Raw genomic sequence first — 20310 nt, forward strand, 5'->3', positions numbered from 1 at the left:
ATGGGGTGCCATTCGGTACTAGTTGTACTCTTCTACTATGCAGCAGTATGTGTTGACCTTGCCAGAGGTGAGTACTAATTATATCTATACATATTGTAAATATGTTGTCATGGTAACAAGTAGGTCAAAACTATATTTTATACACATCATATGTATAAAAAAGCTATAGTTAATTTTACATGTATGTATTTTATCAGTAAAATTGGTAAGTCAATTTTGTACATCAATTGTATACATGTAGAAAGTAAAGGAATTATCATCTGAAGGGGAAAATAAGCTTATAATTATCAAACATTGACACATATAAACGATTCGGTAATTTATCGAAAAATTTGGAAATATAAATAATAATAATGAAAATAATATGTCTAATATTTGACGCTCTGAAAAAAAAAGATAAACTATCTTATTATTTATCGAAGAGTTTGAAAATATGAATAATAATAGTAGTGTCTAATATTTGAAGTTTAGAAAAAATAAGACAAATTCACCATGTAATTTATCGCAGAAATTATGAATTAGTTAAGCATTACTCTCAATATCTTATCTTTTGGGATTATGAAGTCATAGACAAAAAACGGAAGGACATTCTTCATAGACGCGAAACGTCTTGAAAAAGAATGTCCGTCTGTTTTTTTGTGTCAATGACTTTATAACCCCAAAAGATATTGAGAATAATGCTTATAATTTAATTCAGATAACTCAATCTGGTACTAATTAGGCATAAATATCAGTAATTTTACTTACTTTTCCCATAAAACAAACCGAGTTGTGGCGCATTGATATCTTTTCCGATAATTCAATTTGGCCAATGATTGTGCCGCTTTTAAAATTCCCCGCGAAAAAGTTTTGTACGTATGACGTCACAATACGTGACGTACAATTCTTTCGGTTTATGGAAAACTAACCTCAAAGAACTAACCAATATAAATGAGCGTAACACATACAATTAAATTATAGTAAAATGGACAAGAGCAATCTAAATTTCAAAATGTTGGTATATATATCTATGAACAAATCCCTCCCAAATTTGACATATTTCGACATTTATTATTTTACTATTCACAATGCACAGTTATTTTCTTCTATGAACTGGTGACATTCAGTCAAACGGTTCTTCCAAAACACATACCAATGGAGGAAAAAGAGTCTCATATCAAATAAATAACCAACGTTTACCTTCGTAGTAATTTTAAATAAATCTACGCAGCCCCATCCTCAATATTTCAGTGGTTTCTTTCACTGCCGTAATATTCATTACAGGATTATCGAGGATGACGCTGACCTTTTAATGCATAATTATTATAAATAACACATTTGTTTTCTGTTTTATTCATCAGCAATGACAATTTTAAATATCTTCGCTTACTAGGGTCAAAGGTTGCTAACGACGACTATTGCAAATATCAACTCTTACTTGTTTTCTGTTAAGGTCAATGTTCACCGCCATTGCCTATTGTAAATATCATAAATGTTTCTGTTTTAGGCACAGGTTCGCCAGGAATGACTAGTATCTTATCCGGGGCATCATCAGGAGCATCCGGTGGCGCAATGATCCCTGCCTCTTCCGGTACTGGTATCATTACCAGCGGTGGGATTTCTGGTAGCGGAATGATATCCGGTGGTAGTGGAATGGCTACTGATGGAATGATGGCAGGCGGAAGTGGAATTACTGGTGGTGATGACTTTGGCATGATAAGCAGTACTGCAATCCCATTTTCCGGGATAGGTAGCGGAATATCTGCCGGAATGTGTACCATGATACCGGGAAGCAGCTGGACATTCTATCGCTCAACTGGGGGAATACCAACATATGGAATTGGAGGAGGAATGATGGGAGGTGGAGCAATGGGCGGGGGAATGATGGGAGGAGCAGCTATGGGAGGAGCTATGGGAGGCGGAGCGATGGGAGGAGCAGCTATGGGAGGAATGGCCAGTGGGGGCATGGGAGGAGGAATGATGGGAGGAGGAGCTATGGGAGGCGGGGCTATGGGAGGAGGAGCGATGGGAGGAGCAGCTATGGGAGGAATGACCAGTGGGGGCATGGGAGGAGGAATGATGGGAGGAGGAGCTATGGGAGGCGGGGCTATGGGAGGAGGAGCGATGGGAGGAGCAGCTATGGGAGGAATGGCCAGTGGGGGCATGGGGGGAGGAATGATGGGAGGCGGAGCTATGGGAGGCGGAGCGATGGGAGGAGCAGCTATGGGAGGAATGGCCAGTGGGGGCATGGGAGGAGGAATAATGGGAGGCGGAGCTATGGGAGGAGCTATGGGTGGAGGAATGATGGGAGGCGGGACTATGGGCGGGATGACCAGTGGGGGCATGGTAAGAGGAGCTATGGGAGGAGCTATGGGAGGAGCTATGGGAGGAGCTATGGGAGGAGCTATGGGTGGAATGACCAGTGGGGGCATGGGAGGAGGAATGATGGGAGGAGGAGCTATTGGAGGTGGGGCAATGGGTGGTACTATGGGAGGAGCTATGGGTGGAGGAATGATGGGAGGAGCAGCTATGGGAGGAGGAATGACGGGAGGAGCAGCTATGGGAGGCGGAGCTATGGGTGGAGGAATGATGGGAGGAGGAGCTATGGGAGGAATGCGCAGAGGAGGAATGTCCTTCATTAATGTCAGACGCAAATCAAAAGTAGGTAAGAACCCTATCAGTTTCTACATTATGTGATAAACATCCCGGTATAAAGAAAATACAGTTATTCATATCATAGAGAGTTATTATGTACTTTTTATATTGAAAGCGACCTAGGACACATATTCCATTAATTGTGATATAATCTTTTGAATTACAGGATCCTATTAAACAAGAGAAATCAATCTACTGTAGACGCCCGGTGATGATGGACATCCGTTCTCATTGTAATGCAAATCCCTTTATTGTCATTTTGAAAATAAATGTTAAAGCTCGGTTTAAGTTTGCTTTATTTTTTATAAATGTTGGCGATCAACATCAAAATAACTGCTGGCAGTTACTGGGAAATATTCCCTATAATTTGGTTTGATGTAATATGCATGATGAGGTATACATGCTAAGATAAAAAGTTTCCCAGGGCTAAAATTTTACATACAAGCAATAAAACTCAGGATGGACTGATATAGTTTACATGATGTTATGACACTAGTCCCCGGTGACAAAATAAATTGCAAAATAAACTATAACATACCACTCTCCTTTGACGATACTTACGTCGAAAGATACGCATTTCTTATCAGAGTTCACATGATGGGCTTCTATTCTATCAACACTGTCTTTGGTGTTGTGTAGATGATGAGCTGCGGTGGCCGAGTGGTTAAGATGTCCCCACATATTACCACAAACCCTCCACCTCTGGGATTCAGGTTCGAATCCAATGTGGGTCAGTTGTCAGGTTCTGACCGCTGGTCGCTGGTTATTCTCCTGGTACTCCGGCTTTCCTCCACCAACAAACCTGGCACGTCCTTACATGACCTGGCTGTTAATGGGACATTTAACTAATAAAAAGCAAAAACAAAACAAAGATGGTGGATGACTTGGCTTCCCCCAAAAAAGACCAAGGACAACAGCTAACACCTAGCTACTCAATAGTTGACGGAACCAATAGAGGATACGATGGAGTATAAGTCTTTTTTCGGTTGTACGGTTATTGGGAAGCAAATAGGAGTTAAAGTATGAATTGTGTTTTCTCACACAATGTTTGATACGCGTCTTGTCCGACAAAATTTCCTTCAGACACGATATATTTTTCTAATAAGATTGACGCTTATTAATACACAATGCACATACATTTATCAGTATTTCTTTTAGTAAGTTTTGTTTGTTTGTTAATTTTAAATAATTGAACCTTAAAGAAATGCACGACATATGGAGCAAAGGACGTTTAATTATATATGAAATTGAGGTGAAAATTTGTATATTTCAGGCCGACAACAAAAGTGCCATCATTTATAATACATAACATGCAATGTGTCTGTCACTTTTAAACACAAAATTTCCAAAGTGTCAGTAAATTATAACAGAAATCACAAAGTGGCAGTCAATACTAAATACAAAATATAAAGTGTGTAAATTAAAGATCATGTAATATTTGGGAAAATACAAATGAAAACATTTGCAGTAATTTACATGATCATTTTCAAATAAATTGTAAATCAATTTTGGTAAGAAAGGTCGCATATCTCTCTTCTGAATCTTGTATTGCGCTCGACATGCATTTTATGGTAAATAGATGTGATTTGTATTCATTTTACAACTTCATGCACCAATGAACACGAATGGATTGTTTCAGTTCAATGACTATATCATGATAAGTATCCGTATATCAATAGCCGCTTGCGAAGCGAGCATTAACATTTAAAATCTAATTTATTTTATTGTTCGTTTGTGCGGAAATGTAACACTTACTCATCAATAAATACATCTGTCATTAAAGTTAGTACTAAAACTACTTAGATAATACAGTTTTAACTCAGGTTTTTGGTTAGGCTTTTAATTAGAGTTACACAACATGGTAGTGTTAAATCCATACCTCACAACTAATTTGACCTTCGCTCAGCAATTACTCCTCCGAAAATTGTGAAAGAGTTATCTATCTTTATACTTTGAAAATGTCAATGCCGTTTTATAAATAAGTAAGATAAAAACAATAATTTTTTGCGTAAAGTAAATTTAAACAAAACTACAAGGAAGAAACATATGTTTCTATTAAGGATTTTGAACTAAGATAATTGCTCGCAAAACTGCGAATTAACAACCACAGTTTAGAATCGAGGTGGACAGGGTAAAAAAGATCCCCCTCCTCTGCGGTTATGCAATTTTTTTAATGAAATTGGGGATGAAACCCACGTTATTTTTAAGTGTTCCGTTAGCTCTACAGTGAGAACAAGTAGTTAAAAGTGTTAAAAAGACATTTGAACTGAGGAAAGCTGGCTTGATAAATGTTTAAGTTGTTGTTTTGATCTACTGTGTGTTATGTACATGCATTTTTGCTATCGATCCATTTTGTAAGAATGTAAGGGGCAATGAAGTTGAATTGAATTGAATTGAATTGAATTGAATTTAAACCGTAGAGTTTTTTGTTGAATGTTTTACAGTACCACACAGAACCCTAAGAGATGAGATAAATCCGTGAATTCAAACGTGAAAAAATACAGTCTATTGGAACATAAAGTCGTTATATGTACATTCGCTGTAGTCATTCAAATACCAATTACGTACCTGGACAAGGTGTTTATTTGTCGTCACTAACATACAGCGGGGTCATTGTCCTCCCTGCCTCATACTAATGACATGTAAATAGGATGTAATGTGTTCTATTATCTACAATGTTAGTTGTTCTATAGACACATCATCATCGTTTACAAATCAATGTTACTTGTTTGTGTAGCGAATGCTCAGTATTCTAGTCATTATTCCCCTTGTTAATTATCATGGAAACGAATATCACATTTTTTTACTAAACATTAAATAATAACACAGGTATATAAAAATATTAAAGCTATATAGGTCAGGGTACTGTTAAAGGGACATGAACCTTAAATAAGTTGTTCTGTATGCTTAGATATGGTTTTCAGATGTTTATTGAATATTTTATCACAATGATTGGTTATCTAAAACGACAGGAAAACATGGGGAATACCTACGTCAAAAATGATAAAAATAGACCGACATATTCTATTTTTGGAACACAAAACGAAAGCTGGCCGAAAGCAAGGTTATAATGAACAATTAACAAACTTGCTAACATGACACGGAATATTTGTTTTCCACATTTTAAGATTATTTTCTAATTTACGATGGTTGACAAATGAAGTTTAAGCTATATTTGTTATTAAACGATTTATATATAGCGTAAGAATGATAAGTCAAAAGTCAAACGAGACTTTTTATTCGACAGGGCACCGCGAAGTGAGGTTCCTGACTTATTGCACATATGTACATTACGCAAGTATAAAGTGGGGAGTTGCTCCCGTCTCTTGCATTTCAGCGATCCATTTATATTTACCTACTTTTCAAATCGCGTACGTAACTGACTCTTGACGTAAATGTACACTGTTTTCTATCAGAATTCGTTTGTGTTCGCTTCACCCACGTTTTTGACCCACCATTTTGTTTATATTTGTGCAGTGCATTGTGGGAGGTCACTAAAGTTCAACACTTCTATACTATCGTTACAAAATTCGACCGGGCCGGCTCAAAATACAGGAAGATGGAATTTCCATTATAATTATTTTATTTGACACATTTACACAATACCTGTAATATATTACTTAGTAAGGTATCTGACACGTCTTAAATATGTATTTTACTCAAATTTACATGGTTTATTTAGGTTCATGTCCCTTTAAATGTAGGTGCAATAACACTAACGTCTGACGAAATTGATTAAAGTAGTGAAAATAATTCAAATGATCAATTTTCTACATACAAAAAAAATATTGATTTTGTGCACATTCTGTATGATTTTAAACTTTGATGTATATGCGAGTTAGTAAGTTATGCCATCTTATTCACATCAGACCAATATAGTTGTAGAGTGATGGTGCGATCTGATATCTCAAAGACACAAGTATATATCGTGTCTTTTGTACCATCCATCACGATTCGTCAATAATTCTAGTTTGAAATTTCTCTGAAATAATCAGAGGATATCGATTGTCTGACTTGTATAGGCATTAGCACCCGGCTACCAAAGAGAACATAAAGTCTATCAATGTGTCCTTCATTTCAAAGAGAACAAAGGACTTACTGTCTGTATAAAAAGCGGGTAAACATATATAGCAATATTTGATGAGATTCCTATGGCGAGGATGATTGAACTGTGAGGATTCGATTTGTAGGTTCTAGACCAGGTTCAATGCTCACAGTGGTATCACAGTATCATCGCAGTTGTATTCAGTTCTTTAATGTTGACTTCCTGTGCCGAACAGCCACTGTTTTCTAGTAACGGATGAGGTAAACACTGTACCACCGTGAATAATGAGTTTATTCAGAAAATTGATGAGTTCTAGGAAAACAACGAGTGAAGGAGATAAAAAAAATCCAATACAAAGCAGTTCTACAAAGTGTTATATGGAACACAAGTTCAGCTGATCTTGATGCATTAAAATTTTAATGTGTTGCGACTAAATGATGATATTATTGAATAACAAAACGGATCTAGCTACAGAAGGTCACTAGAATTTTAATGTAATATTCCCGATGTAATTGTCAGTCATTGTGTTTGAGTTATTGTTAGAATTTATGTTGTATAAATCGGATGTATGATTATGATCAAGGCTGTTCGAAATCAACACTATATCGATTTATCTATTGTGCTATTTCTGATGCGATGTCAAAGACCTTATTGATGTTATATCATTTTACGGTGCACGTTGATAAATAGTTTATCATCTGGGTTACAATTGCATTAATTTTATCCATGGGATGAAATCGAAACTGCTCCTGTGTACTCTAGAGAAGTCCAATAGCACCACCAGACATCTGACCACCTGAAGAACGAAACATGTCGTTTTGATCGAACTATATTGGAAAATACGTGAACAAAAGGCTTATATGTTATACGTAACATTTAAATTGTTTGGCATTATGTTATTATATGTTAGGATAGGTTGCCAGACTATACCAAAGTATGGACCACACGTTCCACAAGACCAATCGTTAAGTTAAGCTATACATTCAAGTGACGAGCGTTCGTATAGCTGTTGTTTTTGAACTACAATGTAGGTAACACAGCATGCGAATGATTACGCATTTTCAGAAAGATTATTATTTTCTGATCATAAAAACTAAATGATAAAATCCATTAAAAATATAAATAGGACTATATGGATGTTCCTTTCATATCAGATTTTATGAAACGAGTATAAGAATTTTTTTTTTCTTTTCTATTTTTGCGAGCCTTGGCGAGAACCCAACTACAACAACCTACATTTCGAAGAATTTCACGTCTACATGTATTTCATAAGTCCATTGGAGGCACCTATTTTGTCCCGTCATTTTTCCTGACGTCATTTGTTTCTGTCATGACGTCACCGGATATGACTGGAAATCACAGGATATTAGGTGGATTATATAATAAATCTTCCTATTGACCTACTTATGTAATTCTAACACGCATGGCCATATGCATAGCAAACTTGCATACTTTTCATACTTCACCGGTTTCAAGCACCTTTTTGAAACGTGCGCAGCAGACTGTTATCACTAGATCAGGCATTTGAAAATTGTCTTTTCACGGAATGTAGGATCAGCCTTTGTGTACATAGTCACCTTTTTGTGATTTCAATGGAAGAGTCTCTCTCGTTAAACTTTGATTTATAGCTGCGGGTATTTACATTTAGTTGAGTAATATTGTTCTATGATCAATATTATTACATTGTCAAGAATTTTGTCTTTTAGATTATGGAAATTTCTAACATGAATGCTAGTCTTTGTCCTTGCATTTTATACTCCGGTAAAATTTTTTTTTTTTTTTTTTTTGGGGGGGGGGGGGGGGGGGGTTATAAGAAAGATGTATGTACTGCCAAATCTTATTTTAATTTCGATAAAATATCGTGGAAAAATACTTCTTTCGATAACATTTTCCAATGAATGCAATTATCAAATTAAACCACGGATTTCTACAAAACAACACTTTATGGAAAGCAATAAAAACAGCAATTTCTGAAGTCAATAGTGGTCTACGTGATTTCGATGTAATACGAACTGGTTATGATAGTAACATTAACATAAATAACTGTACAGCTATTTGTACAACAATATCCTCATGACATTTAACTAATGCACGATAATTAAAATAGGATATAATAATATAATGTAATATCATTGTGTATTTAAAACGAAAGGTGACATGACATTTGTCGTTATCCAATCAATAGATAGCGTTGTCAAGGGAGATTATCGATCCAGACACTGAATCATTTACATATCTACTCTGCTTTGGTACTGATAGTCAACAATATCTCCTCGGAGACCGATGGTAATGTGGAAATAATAAATTCATCATTTGGTTTCTCTTCACTCCATGTCAACCCTCGTAACGGATAGCTGTGCATCAAGGTCTGACACCGCCTAAGTTTATCATCGGGTAATATTTACCAAGAGGGAAAATGGTAACAGCTAAATGGTCAAAAATATCTAATACCACTTAAGGTATACTGTGAGGGAAATGTTCTTGTATGCCAAATACACCAGAGTTACGACATGATAAATGTTCAATATAGATTAAACCTAGCCGAAGGGAAGGGGGGAGCCTACCTGATAGAATTGAAGTGAAAACCCGACGAGGCACTGCCGTGAAAAAAATTCAAATACCGTGAGTTGTGAAGCCACCAGATAAATGTCTATATCATCTTTAGCAAGATGTTTGTAAATAATTAGGCCACTACCTGCTTTATTGATGAAGGGATATCGTAGATTTCTATCCGATCTAAGAAGTCTTTGGTTTATGTTCCATTTGTTCTGCTCTATTGGCACACAGATAGTCGCTATTTTAGGTTGCTAATATAGAAATGATATGTCTGACTGATGAAAGTTCCATCTTTCAACTGTTACATAATATTACATCAATGAATGACAGCATAAATATGCCGTCCTAATTAAACTCTTTTGACTTATAAACAGAAACTTGCACCAGAGCATAATGTAGGAAGCCACGTTAAAACAAACCCATCAACAACAAGTTTGATGAAGGAAGGCTTCATGAATCCTAAAACGGACGAAGAAAAAATATCCCCATAAAGATGATTTATTGAATGAAATTATACAGTATTTATCCAACAATGAAAAACAATATCCTTATCTTTCACTGAGGTGGAACAATACACATTTGATAGAACACAACGTATACACGTCCAATTATTGATAACTACATGCACTGTTAATGTCAAAAATACTTTCAGAGTAGTCCAAATTCTATTTTACTTTGTAGGTGTATTTGAGCATGCCTGATATGGTAACCTGGCCACTTCACTAGTAACAATGTCAACAGATTATTGTTTTATTCCAATAAATCTCTGTACGGAAGGCATTGATTGTGTCTAGGCCACTGTTTACATATGAAACATATAGCATGAAAACCCTATTGAGATTTTATTGAACGGTTAAATTGGGTTCAGTGCTATTTTCTCACATGTCCATTTGGGTGATGTACTTGGTTTTGATCGATCTTTAATTAATGATATCGGTTATATGGGATTGTGGAACTTATATATATACATACAATACGTGCCTTGATATATTGGCCATGGTTGGAAGATTTAGACTGATTTGGAAGTAAGAAGAAGACAAAGAGTTTACAAGTATTATATAACAAACAAAAAGTAAGATTACTGTAGAGGATAACAAAAACCGATGTAAGCACATTTAATGTAGAATGTGAAAGTGGATTTCTTTGAAAATTGAAGGAAAGCGTTCCTGAGGATGTATTTATAGTGTTTGATTTTTAGTTTAGCATGAGACACAAATCCATTATTATTATTATTATGTTGAGCTATATAGAAAAGAGGTCCCAGATTTAGTCGCCTTTAACAGTCATGCAATGGGTAGAAGACACAATTTTAAAATAACTAAAAACCTGCTATAAACATGAAATTGTTAAAATAGTTGAATATTTTTTTTTATCATTACTGCTATGATGGATATCAAATTTTTATTTTATCAGATTGTAAATTGGATCAAAATCTAAAAAAAAAGACTTTTTTGTAAAATAGTACATTTGCAATGAACATTTTACATTTACTTATCACAACCCTGTTGACTGTTACTGTGACAGTGTTTGATTGCCATATTTGACATTCAATGTTTTTGTACCGTTTTGTCAGATGCATTCTTCCTTTGTGGCTGAGTTCTTAATATACGGGAACTGACCAATGCATGGATGGGTATTATTTTACAACTTGGATTATTACCAAAGTTGAGTTGGTGCTTTCTTGACATGTATTATGTGTCTGCATATTACAGATTTATTTGCCTTTACGGGTAGATGTTGATTGTGACGTCACGTGTTTGCGAACGAAACGTCATACTTTTCAGAGACCAATCTCTCTCATGGTTCATTGCGGTCCCCACATTCATTGACTGGATTGCCTGTCGTAGTTTTTATACTCAACGCTAGGTTTCGCTCCGAAAATACAATAGGAGCGATGCCTAACGGAGAGAATTGGTACTAAGGTAGGTAATCCAGTCTACCCACATTCATTGAAATTGTGGCGACCGCAATGCATCCTAGGAGAGATTGTTCAGAGACGTGAAGTTCAGAGATTGGAAGTTCACTCAGAAAATAATGACGTCACAATCAATACCTACCCGGAAGGGAGGTAACTCTGTAATATGCAAAGACGGATACGGTTATGCAAGGTAAACTACTTGAGGTTTTTCTCTTTTGTAGACATTTCATAATAACATTTTAAAATTACCGATATCGATTCCAACATTAATGTTTCCCATTTAATACTGTTTTGGCTTCTTTTATCCCACATTATAATGATTTCATATTTTACACAGACACACTTCCGAAGGATCAATAAAAAATGATCAATTAACATTACATAATTTGTGCCACTGTCAACAATAAAACATTATGTATTGGACCAGGCCTGTCCCTCGCTGTGCCAGGCTTCAGCATCAGTACATTGAATAACGACCGTCGCTTTAATTGATTACATCTAACGGCAGAAGAATTGACTAGTTCTCTCAGTCTCCGAGCAGGACATGTAGCTGCAGGGTGCTCACACGTGGTTTACTTGGCTGGGATAGCATTTTCTACCTGGAATATCACCTCTATTATTACCACCTGGATAGGACAATGTTCCACCTGAAATAACACATCCTATTATAGCGACGACAATTTACCTGTATACAACAATACTATTCTACTGCAATATGACGTTCCAAAATCAGCAAGGTAGGAGAGTCATTAGTTAACCAAGACAGTGTTGTCCTCTTTAAAAAGGACGTCCTATTATAATCAAGTAGGACCTACCGTTATTTTCTCGGAGAAAAGTGTCGCCTAGAAAAGTGGACAGTTTAATGTCTGATTAAAGAAACAACATACCATATTTCCAGAGTTCGAAAGACGTACTGGAACCAGAATATCGGAGAAAGGATGTACGTCAAAAGAACCATTTCTAGATTCCTCGCCTTCTTCAGTTTACCTTAATAAAACTGAATGTGTTCGCGATGTTTAAACCTAGAACGAGACTTTACCTTCACATACACATTTGATTTTCGACTTCAAAATTTATTGGAATACCATTCTCGACATCGTAATCCTTAAAAGGTGAGTTGAATAGAATTCTGCATTTACATATTACAGAATTATCAGCCCTTGTGGGTAGGCATTGTTTGTTACGTCATATGTTTGCGAGCGTAACGTAATACTTTTCAGAGCAAACGCCGCAAATTTCGTTCAAAAATAATGACGTCACAATGATTACGTTTCCGCAACGGAGGTATCACTGTAATATACGAAGACGGAATATCACAATATGGAGATTCATTCACATATCAATAGTTTTAATAATGATTGTACTCCGAAGCTAATTTCTGATTGATATCGATAACACAACGTAATATATCTGCATAAAAATGAAACATACTTAACATATGTTAATAGTGTTTTGTGTTTGCTTAAATATAGCACATATAATTGCATTTCCTGACTACTATACTATGTTTGTCGTCACACATGGAGCATTGTAAGATAAATGAATTTAGATTCTAGCACGGTAAATATCGACTTAATATATATAGAACAAATTTGTGATAAAGCAGTTATAGGTAATTTTTGAAACAAAATATTACGTTACATTTTTACATTTATTGAAGTTTAAAAACAAAATACAACAAAACACATTAAACAAAAATACAATTCAACAGAATTCGGAGATGTTGGAAAATAAATATCTGAGAGAGAACGTCCCTTGTTCCATACAAGGTTTGTTAGCACAATGTGGAAGCGAATATAGTTCATTAACAGAAAAAAATGTATAAAAATAAAAACTGTTAGTAATATGTCATCAAGAAAAGATAAGAAAACCATCGACGTATGTAGATACTTAACTGTGTCAATAATGATAACAATATATTAGAAATTTTTATTCTATTTTTCTATATAACATAATGGCACGTGTCCACATTCACCTGAGTAATGACAAACTAGCGTTTGAGGCCTGAAATCAATTAGATTTTGAGATAGCCATTGTAGCGTTAAGAATTTCTCTAATGTGATTGTTACTGTGAGCTGGGGCCCTGTGTAAATATTATTACATGTTAAAACAAATAAGCCATACAAACATGCCGATGAAATCACAAGTTTTACCAAAATCAATAGAACTATGGCAGAAACGAAAACTGTTAGAAACAGAAATCTAAATAGTAATGATATTTTTACTATTATATGTACTAAGAAAGATTAGGTTTTAATCGCTCTTGCACCGCTTGGACGTCTGAAACCGTCAGAAAAGGCCAAAAAGGTAGTGCGTGTTCTCAGAAGAGGGGTGCTGGCTTCAAAATACGTTTTAAATCAAATTTCTTGAATGTATTAAAATCATGGTATTTTGTAAGAAACATTATTGGGGATACACACGCCATGTTTATATGCATGATTGTTTCAAGGTATGGGGCACATTATTCTGATATTATATGCATGTGCCTTGATATGTGAATTACAACCTACATTTTAATTAACCAATTAATGTAATTAAGTAATTTACAACTTATTCCGCATTAAAACTACACAAGTTTGTATCGTTTATACATTTTGTATATCGAATGATTTTCTGTGTATAATAGGTCAAAGCCACGGTTATCATGCTGTTAAATCAACATTGAAAAGCATAAATAGTAAAAATCAATAAATTGTTATCGATTATTAATAAACATACCGAGGATAGAATGAGCTACCCTCAATTTATAAAAAAACACCAACACCTATTCACATATTATGATCCAGAACAGAATAAACAATGAGATAGTCGTTTCACACACAAATGACTTATAATGAATATCCACAACAGTTCTATTTTTGACTGATTTTCAAACTAATATAGAAAAATATTGATCAGGGAAATATGATACAGATACAAAAATACCCGAATAAAATCGATATATTTCTGTGTAGAACATACGCCCCCATTGACGGGTTGACAATATGTTTTCTATAATTTAAGAACCTGTGGAGCAGGTATCGGCTCCATTTATAATGAGATAATTACATTTACTTGTCACTTCTACTATATAAACTAAACAAGGCAAAGTGAAGTATATGACGGTATAACTGACACCCAAAACGTGACCATTATGACATCACTAATGCTGTTCTATCCTGTGGATTAAACCATCGTTGATAAACGGTTTTCCTGGTCTAGCTTAAACAATCTTAATACAGAGACCCTAAAATTAATTGATAATGTATATAACCATTAAACTATCTTACTCTGGCAACTATGGTTTATATAGATGCCAGAGCTTTGCACACAATCATCTCATAATGCGCTAACGCGCATTATAAAGAGCATCTATTAGACCATAGATAAGGAAGATAGTTTAATGCTTAAAACATTACAACTACTTACAGACATATTCTGACGGGATACACAGAACAAACGCCATTAAATATAGAACTATATGACAATGATACAGTGAATAAACACCATGATTTTATCTTGTTTGCAACAAGCATTTGCATTGGCTCAAAACTATGTTATCAACGCATAGCGTAAAAATGACGAATCCATTTATAACGCCGCATTTGATTGGTTGATTGGTAGGCAGAGTAATGATTTCAAAGAGAAAAGAGTCCATCAATAAAAGTAAGAGTTACAGGTAAAAAATAAATTATATGGATTACCTTGAATTTATTTTATAGAGTACATTTAGAATTCTGTGTTATATATCATAGCATAAAAATACATCAAGTCAATCCTTAAAGGATAGCCTAATTGTGCTATTCTCTGATCAAACTATATTTAAAGGCCCACTGCCTTTCCGAACACCTAACATATGCAAGATTTGCTGTGTAATATATGAAAGCAGTGGAGAGTCAATTCGCTGTTTTGACGTCTGGCGCAGTGATAGTCAACTATCGCGCGGTATTTAGGACGACGGCGGGAAACATAAGACGATCCGCGTTATAAAGATTAACATTTTATTTATTTTAATTAAATTGTTCAGAAGATGATGATAAATGTAGTATTGACGATAAATAATAACTTTTGTGACTCTACAAAATTATCGATCTCGTTTTACATTCCCATTTAAAAAATCAAAAGCCGTTTTGGAAAGGTAATGGGCCTTTAAGGTACAGTCCTGTTATATACGTTCTGGTTGATTGGATCTCTGTTTGAAAACCATTATATATATCAAATACGCTCTCTATTGCTGAAAGAAGATTGAAAACAAACTCTTATGAAATTGAAGTATCCAGTGAAAAGCAGATCAATCGATTGCATGAAACCTTATTACAAGTCGTTTATAGGTCAGTTTTTATGCCGTCGGTGAACTTGGAATCACTGACAATACAAACAATGAATACGAGATATTCGATTATTATACCGACTCGGTGATATCCATTTCATCAGTTAATGGATGAAATGAACAGGTCGGTATGAAATGTACACGAACACTTGAATTTGTCAAACGAAGGCATAAATAATTGATCAGCAGTCACGGTGTATTTGGTACAGTGGCTGACACTTCGGTGCCATCATGTAATGCTCGCTCTTTTGGTTGTCAAAACAACATTAAGGCTCAATAAGCTAACTATTGTATCGACTTCACCATTGTGGAACTATTATATCATATCAATTATCTCTCGATTGTTCCATTAGGGTTATTTCACCGTGTAAAACGCAGGTAGAATGAAGTCCAGTACTGTCACACTGAGAGATAGTCCTGCTTAGGAGCGTAAAACCGAACTCAGCGTTACTTCATTGGATAATTCCTGGATTTATTAGATAAGAGGTATAACCGGAAACGTTTTAATGGAGTAATGTGTTTTAACTTCATTGTACAATATTACCATAATCCTGGATTATGCTGATTGGGCGTTTGGAATTATAGACAGATTTACTTGATTAAGACGTTTAAATGTGTGAAACCGAACACAGGTTTAATTAGTTGATTATATAGTAGGATCACAGTTTTTTATGAAGGTGTCAAGACGTGAAAACCCGCATAAATGTTGATTCAATCCAGTGTTATCAAATGGCGAGATCAAAATGACTAAATCATTTTTATAGAAATATATTACGAGGGTGGACATGCATCTCTTAATATCTTTGATATCTGGATGTAACTGGAAAATGTTCACCAAGTCCTAAGTTGTCTCTATATACCTTTGGCTTGGCATCTTTTGAAACTATGGTTAAAGAAACAAATGGTATAAGAATCAGGTAAATTAATTTAACTTATTATGTTATATATTGATTATGTTTGTTCTGCTATTGTATTGACTCAGGGTCTTTTTGATCTTTTTGTGTATGTAAGATATAAGAAATAACACATAAGACATTAATAACACAATTTTGGAATACACCAGTGAAATTGTTAAATACAGTGCGTACCTTTTGATGAATGATTGGAGTTTTTTAGTGAATAAGAAAATATATAATAAGAAAGGTCAAAATTGATATACATTTAAATAAAAGATGCTGAGTTACTGCTTTAAAATTAAATATATTGAATATGTATTGGATATAACTACTGTATCTAGGTATTAATGCATTGCATACGTTTGTTAAAAAATAATGTTGAAAAGGCATACGACATTTCTTAATTTCAAACATACATGCTACATGTAAACTCTGTAAATTTTAACATGTTTACCAAACTTGTTAAAGGTAAATTATATTTATAAATCTATGGAACTTATTAATCAGTATAGAAGTATACAATAGTCAATTCCGCACAATACATAGCTATCATTTGGATATCACATATTAATATTTTGAAAAATAATTAAATGTTGAAAAAGCGTATTATATTTTCTTAATTTTAAACATATATTACATTGAAATAAAGAATTTACTAATACATAAGTATATAATGGTCAATGCTGTACTATAGTTTTATAGTTTCGGATATTATATATTAACATTTTTAAAATTTTGGATATACTTGTTACTTAAAGTTTTGCGATATGAATTTTTACTATGACGCTTGTTTTAATGCTTCAATAGTGAAGATTTGTTTTTATACGATAAGTTGTGAGTTCTCTGCTTTATCAACTAATATTCCAATACAATATCATATATATGAACTACAAGGTAGTTTGTCCCCATTTCAGTGTTTTACAGACATTCTGGTCATGCATTAAGCTTTATGAAGATAAACATTATTTAACAATGTTTCTGCCTATTGACATAGCTTAATAAAGGCATTGATGTTATGATTTTATTCAACAATTAATAGCCTTATAAAACATTTTCACAGTTTGGGAATATATGCAATAGTATTCGGGGATTGAAACAATTTTATGGTACAAGTAGTTACGTGGATGGATTTGATGTCAATATAATGTCTCATTCGTCAATGCTTCGTTACAATCTCTTCATTAATCTATATGGACATTTTTGTTTCAGGTGCAGATTGCATTTGTTCTTGAAGATGTGATCGCTATCCTTCATATTTGAAAATGTGATGTCGTGAGTATGTGATTATTAGACCAAGTGTTGGGTAATCAGTGATGTACACATGATGTTTTAACCATACATCTCAACGACCATGGAGTTTATAAAACGAGACAGAGAAACTTCAAAAAGCAAGAAATCTGACAAAAGAGTCAAGTTGAATATCGGTGGAGAGATTTTCGAATCCTGGGTGTCCACTTTAGAACGAATTCCGGGGACAAGACTAGCCTTGTTAGCCCACCTTCAGGAGGCAGACGAATCCTGGGATAAGGAAAGGGACGAATTCTTCTTCGATCGGCATGCAGGGGCCTTTATTTCGATTCTGCACTACTACCGGACAGAGGAATTACACGTCGACCAGAACATTTGTGGGAACATCGTCCGAGGGGTGAGTTGGTTTAGCATGTTTTCCTGAGTGTAAGCTCTTTGTTACATATTGTCCGGGGTTAAATTATAAGTTACATGTTGTTCGAGGGGCGAATCTTCTGAAAGGAAAGTTATTAGTTACCTGATGACAGGCAGTAAAGCTTTAAGTTACATGCTGTCTTAGAAGTAAGTTCTTAATTACATGCTTTTCCTGGTGATCTCTCAGTTACATGTTGACAGGCAGTTTAGTTCTTTTAAAATTACATGTTGCCAATTATATGCTGAGGAATTTTTGTACATTCTTGTTTTCTGGGTAATGCATTCTTAGTTACATGCTGTCTGTGAGGTACGTTCTTAGTAATTACATGTTGCCCTCTGAGGCTTTGTTTCTAGTTGCATGTCCGAACACAGGTAAGGTATCAGTTAGGTTGTGCGATGTACCCGTTCATATTTTTGAACTTTCCATAAGATTTAGTTTTAGTGTCGACAGCCAGTCACTTTCATATTACACTTTGAGTATCTTCCATTGATTTGATTACAAGCTGTTAAACTACTACCTTCAAGTTAACTATCAGTGGCGTAGGAAGATGAAACGTAATGGGGGGGGGGGGGGGGGGGGGGGCAAAGGTGCTCAATATTTCGTAACCCCCTCCCTCCTCGCGCACCCCGAACCCACAGGAGATACTTGATATACTTTTTTCATATATCATTACATATAATCCTTATACACATCTATAGACAGTGGCGTCGCTAACAGGAAATTAATGAATACGCAAATAAGCGTGCGACTTTGGGGGTTCCGGGGTGTTCACTGGAAAAAAATATTACGATTTAAAATGATTGTGATGCATTTTGATGATTTTGCGAGCGCCGAAGGCGCGAGATTTTGGTGTTCGGGGGACGGGAGGTCTCCCCGGGAAAAATATGTACGATTTAGAATGGCAGAGATAAGTTTTTACGATGCATTTTGTTGATTTTGAGAGATTCGCTGGCGCGAGATTTTGGTGTTTGGGGGACCGGGGGGGTCTCCCCCGGGAAAAACATAACGCTTTTAGAATGGCTGAGATTAATTTTACGATGCATTTTGTTGAATTTGCGAGATTTTGGTGTTTTGGGGAGTTTTTTTTTGATGAATTTTTGAAGGTGTGAGATTTTGTTGTTTGGGTGGGGTCTTGTGTTCTCCCCCGGAATAAAAATTACGATTTAGAATAGCTGAGATGAATTTTACGATGCATTTTGTTGAATTTGGGAGCGCCGAAGAAGCGAGATTTTGGTGTTGGAGGGGGAGGGGATTTAAGATTTAGAAATGGCTGAGATGAGTTTTTTTGATGAATTTTAAAGGTGTGAGATTTTGTTGTTTGGAGGGGTCTTGTGTTCTCCCCCGGAAAAAAAAATGCGATTTATAATGGATCAGATGAGTTTTACGATGTATTTTGATGAATTTGCAAGCGCCGAAAGCGCGAGAGAATTTGTTGGGGGGGGGGGGGGGGGGTGTCCGAGGGTCTCCCCCGAGAAAAAAATTACGATTTGGAATGGCTGAGATGAGTTTTTCAATGTATTTTGATGATTTTAAAGCTTTTCACGGTAATTTTTCGATTTAAAGTAAACCGCATTAAGAAATGATACTTGTGAGTTTCGTCATACCATTTTGTAACCCAGCTCGATCTGAACATACCGGATTCACACCATCGGCACATTGTTGTGTAACTCAAAATAATAATGAATTGAAGATATAGAAACAAATTAAGTAATTTTTCTTTTTTTAAGAAACATTTTTTGAAATAGTATAATTCATTGGTGGACATTTTTAGTGTAGTTCGAGTATATTGAATTTTTATTATTAAAGGTTTGAGCATTACGTGCTTGAACGTTTTAGGAAACGCGCCGCGCAGCGGAAAATTTTAAAATGAAGTGCAAATATGTACAGGAGGACTCTTTTTTCTTTCAAATATGCATTTTTAGAACATTTCACTCGGCAAAATGGGGGGGGGGGGGGCTAAAAATTACGTTTGCCCCCCCCCCCCGTCCTACGGAACGGGGGGGGGGGCAATTGCCCCCCACCCCCCCCACCCCCACCCCCCATACCCCTCACCCCCCCCACCCCCACCCCCCCCACCCCGCTTCCTACGCCCCTGACTATATGCTGGGGATTCACACCAGCCTGGCGCACATGAATGTGTGCAGAATCTAACCACCTAGGTGTTTAGGAGACTTTAAACTTATTAGCATTGTACTTTCCAAGCCCTCCTAAACAGCACCAGACTTATCATCCTAGTACTAATACTATCATCCATATCACCTATTTATCACATATGTCGCCATCACAATT

General features: G+C 35.5%; 2 protein-coding genes across 2 annotated transcripts in view; both read left to right on the forward strand.

Moving 5' to 3' along the window:
• Positions 1-3483, forward strand: LOC138332620 (uncharacterized). Its single transcript, XM_069280621.1, has 3 exons — positions 1-67; positions 1487-2640; positions 3274-3483. The coding sequence occupies exons 1-3, from the start codon at positions 1-3 to the stop codon at positions 3481-3483; spliced, it is 1431 nt and encodes a 476-aa protein (XP_069136722.1).
• Positions 3484-11698: 8215 nt separating this feature from the next.
• The window catches only part of LOC138333464 (potassium voltage-gated channel protein Shaw-like), a 36139-nt gene continuing 27527 nt past the window's right edge, over positions 11699-20310 (forward strand). The window contains exons 1-2 of the mRNA XM_069281849.1: positions 11699-12265; positions 17568-18003. Coding sequence (XP_069137950.1) covers positions 17710-18003 — 294 coding nt within the window. The 5' untranslated portion in view covers positions 11699-12265; positions 17568-17709. The remainder of the gene's footprint in view (positions 12266-17567; positions 18004-20310) is intronic.

Source organism: Argopecten irradians, chromosome 10 (genome assembly GCF_041381155.1).
Source record: "Argopecten irradians isolate NY chromosome 10, Ai_NY, whole genome shotgun sequence".
In the NCBI taxonomy this organism is placed as follows: Eukaryota; Metazoa; Mollusca; class Bivalvia; order Pectinida; family Pectinidae; genus Argopecten; species Argopecten irradians.